This window comes from Nestor notabilis, unplaced genomic scaffold, assembly GCF_000696875.1.
Source record: "Nestor notabilis isolate BGI_N333 unplaced genomic scaffold, ASM69687v1 scaffold20072, whole genome shotgun sequence".
Taxonomy (NCBI): domain Eukaryota; kingdom Metazoa; phylum Chordata; class Aves; order Psittaciformes; family Psittacidae; genus Nestor; species Nestor notabilis.
In genome coordinates, this window is record NW_009918161.1 from 22,358 (window position 1) to 25,043 (window position 2,686).

The 2,686-nt window shown below is 51.2% G+C and overlaps 1 protein-coding gene across 1 annotated transcript in view; it reads right to left on the reverse strand.

Moving 5' to 3' along the window:
- The window catches only part of NCKIPSD (NCK interacting protein with SH3 domain), a gene marked incomplete at its 5' end in the record, with an annotated part of 18,794 nt that extends 18,553 nt beyond the window's left edge, over nt 1–241 (reverse strand). Inside the window, one exon of the mRNA XM_010009583.1 lies at nt 129–241. Coding sequence (XP_010007885.1) covers nt 129–241 — 113 coding nt within the window. The remainder of the gene's footprint in view (nt 1–128) is intronic.
- Nucleotides 242–2,686: the final 2,445 nt, after the last annotated feature.

Here is a 2,686-nt window from a genome sequence, read left to right on the forward strand (position 1 = left end):
ACACTGAGTGCAGCACCACAGGGACTCAAATCAACAGCATCCCGCTTGATTCCCAAGACACGGGCACAAGCATCACATGGTGACCAGCCTCCATCCGGCCCACTCTCCCAGGCACCCACTGTACTCACTGGAGGACATCCCTCTGCTCCAGGTTGTACTTCCCTCCATTCTTCATGGCCGCATTGTGCACAGCCTCAATGGCACGGTCAATAGACTGGAGAACCACATCTTGCTCCAGCACCTGACAAAACAACACAACATCCCATATGTTACTGCTCTGCTTCAGCTGTGGCTCTGTGGCACCAGAGCTTAGGACAGGAGAGGCCATAGCAAACCCCAGAGCCAGCCCCACACCAGGCAACAGCCAAGAAACAACTCCCAGAGCCAGAGCCCCATCTCAGCAACATCCCACTTTTCCCTCCTTCTTCCAGAGAATACATATTTGAAGCCATACTTCAAACTGAGTCTGCCTACTCAAGGTTGATGGTTGGAAAAGAAAGTCGCTGTTACAAGCACCACACTCCAATTATCGCTGCAGGAAGACCAGGGACAGAGCTTCAGGACCACACTGCAGCCTTGAATATTCAGCCCACTGCAGGGAGATTTCAAGATCCCACTGCAAAGCCCAGCTTACCCCAGGCTCAATTATTTCTGCTCTTGCTGCCCTGCTGTGCAACAAAGACACGGCTGTGGATGTTACAGAGTCAAATCTGGTGGCCTTTGGAGACTGTTGGCTCTGGGTTTGCATTTTTGCTTGCTTTCTTCTTGACGGTTGTTTTGAAATTTGAAGTGCCTTTTCCAAATCTCCACCCAAGCTGTCATAGCAACATTTATTCCTCCTGCCAGCCAGTTTAGCTCTCCTTACTGCAGCTGAAATAAACACCAGCCTTGAAGCAAGAAACAGCAAAGACACCATTCCCTGGGCTGGGAGAGCTGTAGTGAAGGGGCATGGGAAGGTAAAGCAGGCTTCCACAACTGGGACATTCCTCCAGGCTTTACCAACAGCTGACAAGCCTCCAGAAGGAAAACACCTTGACAGGACTGAAGGCAAGGGACACACTGCTGAGTCTCTGCCCCGGCTCCAGCAGAACCACAGGTCTCCCACAGGCTGCCAGTGGTGTCGGTACCATCAGTGGGTACCAGCACCAGCAGCCTCAGCCCATGAGCACAGGGAGGAGCAGAGCACTCGCACCCCAGTGCTTGGTGCGGCTTGTTGAGCACTGAGCCCTCTTCATCCTTACTTGCTGTGCCCCCCCTACCCCCATCACAGCATCCATTCACCCAGCCAAAGCGTGGCTGGAATCTCATCTGGGATGCACCTTAATTGGCCTTAGGGGGCTGCAGCAGGTGAGCCCTCCCCACAGCCCGGAGGCACCGGCCTCCACAGCACCCCCAGCCCGTCCGCTGGTAATGGGCAAGGTATTATTTATAGCCTGATTAATTACTAAACCAAACATGAATTAACAGCTACCAGAGATCAGGCGGAAAACCAACCTCCCATCAGGGTGGGGATGAGCAGCCCCTCTGCAATATTCAGCCCTGGACAGGAAAAATTTAGGATGGGGTTTTTTTTGTTGGTTTGTTTTTCTAAGAAAGAGAGATGGAAGAAAGCAACTGGGGAAAACTTTAACAATACAGCCCAGTATGTTAAAATACTTCTACCAAATTTGTTAAGGTATCAGATCCAAGGCAAAACCAACACTCAGAACCCAGCTTCAGGATGAAGCCCCCGACAGCCCCATATGGCGTAGGGAGCATTTCACCATCTCCAACCACATATCTAAGGAAGAAAATGGAGCAAAGAGCATCTGAACACATTTAAAGGTGCACTGGAAGGAAAGGCAAGTTATTTCAGAGAATGGATCTCATTTTCTGAGAAAATGAGGACAAGCTGCACGCTTCCTCTGGGGAAAGGGAGAAGCAGAAGTCTCCAGTGTTCTGCTCCAAGGGGAATGGCAATGCTGCTTGGAGCACCAAGGCATCATCCACATCCCACAGGAATCCAGAGGCTGGAGCCTGCCCGATGGCATTTGTTATGGAGAGGGTGCTGCTTTGCTGATGAAACAGCTGTTTCACACTAATGCAGCAGCATTGTGACAACCAGCTTTTAGCTGCTGCGCTCCTTCCTTTGTTCCCACTCCCCAACCCTCTATTAACGGGGGCCCTGTCAAAAGGGCTGCAGTAAAAAAGCATTAACTTGCCACTTGCAGTTTATGATGTGGTTGATGCTGCTTATAAATCATCTCCCTCCCTTGCTCAGCAGAGCTGGCTGGGAGCAGGGTCTCAGCACTGAGGGTTTGTAGGACACCCAGCATTGGTGACCCCTGCACTGTGGTCATAAACTTACAAAATCGGTATCCTGGATAAAACACGTCACTAGAAGGAATCTGCACACTCCTTGGGTGTTTCTTTGAGGAGGATGGGCAAAAATATACGTTGCAGTTGAAAGGAGCAGGAGTTGCACGGAGGCAAAAGTCAGCTCTGCCAAGGTCTCACCTACAATCTTTTCCCTCAGACTCCAGGGATTAGCTGCCCACGGCAACTCAGGATAACGTATGTGCCTCACTATGCAGTTCAGGGAGACCAGTCACCCCACAGTGTTGGCATAGGTATCCTGGTGCACCCAGCATCCGCTCCCAAGGATGCTCACTGCTGGACATATGGTACAGCCCAGCAGAGCTCAACC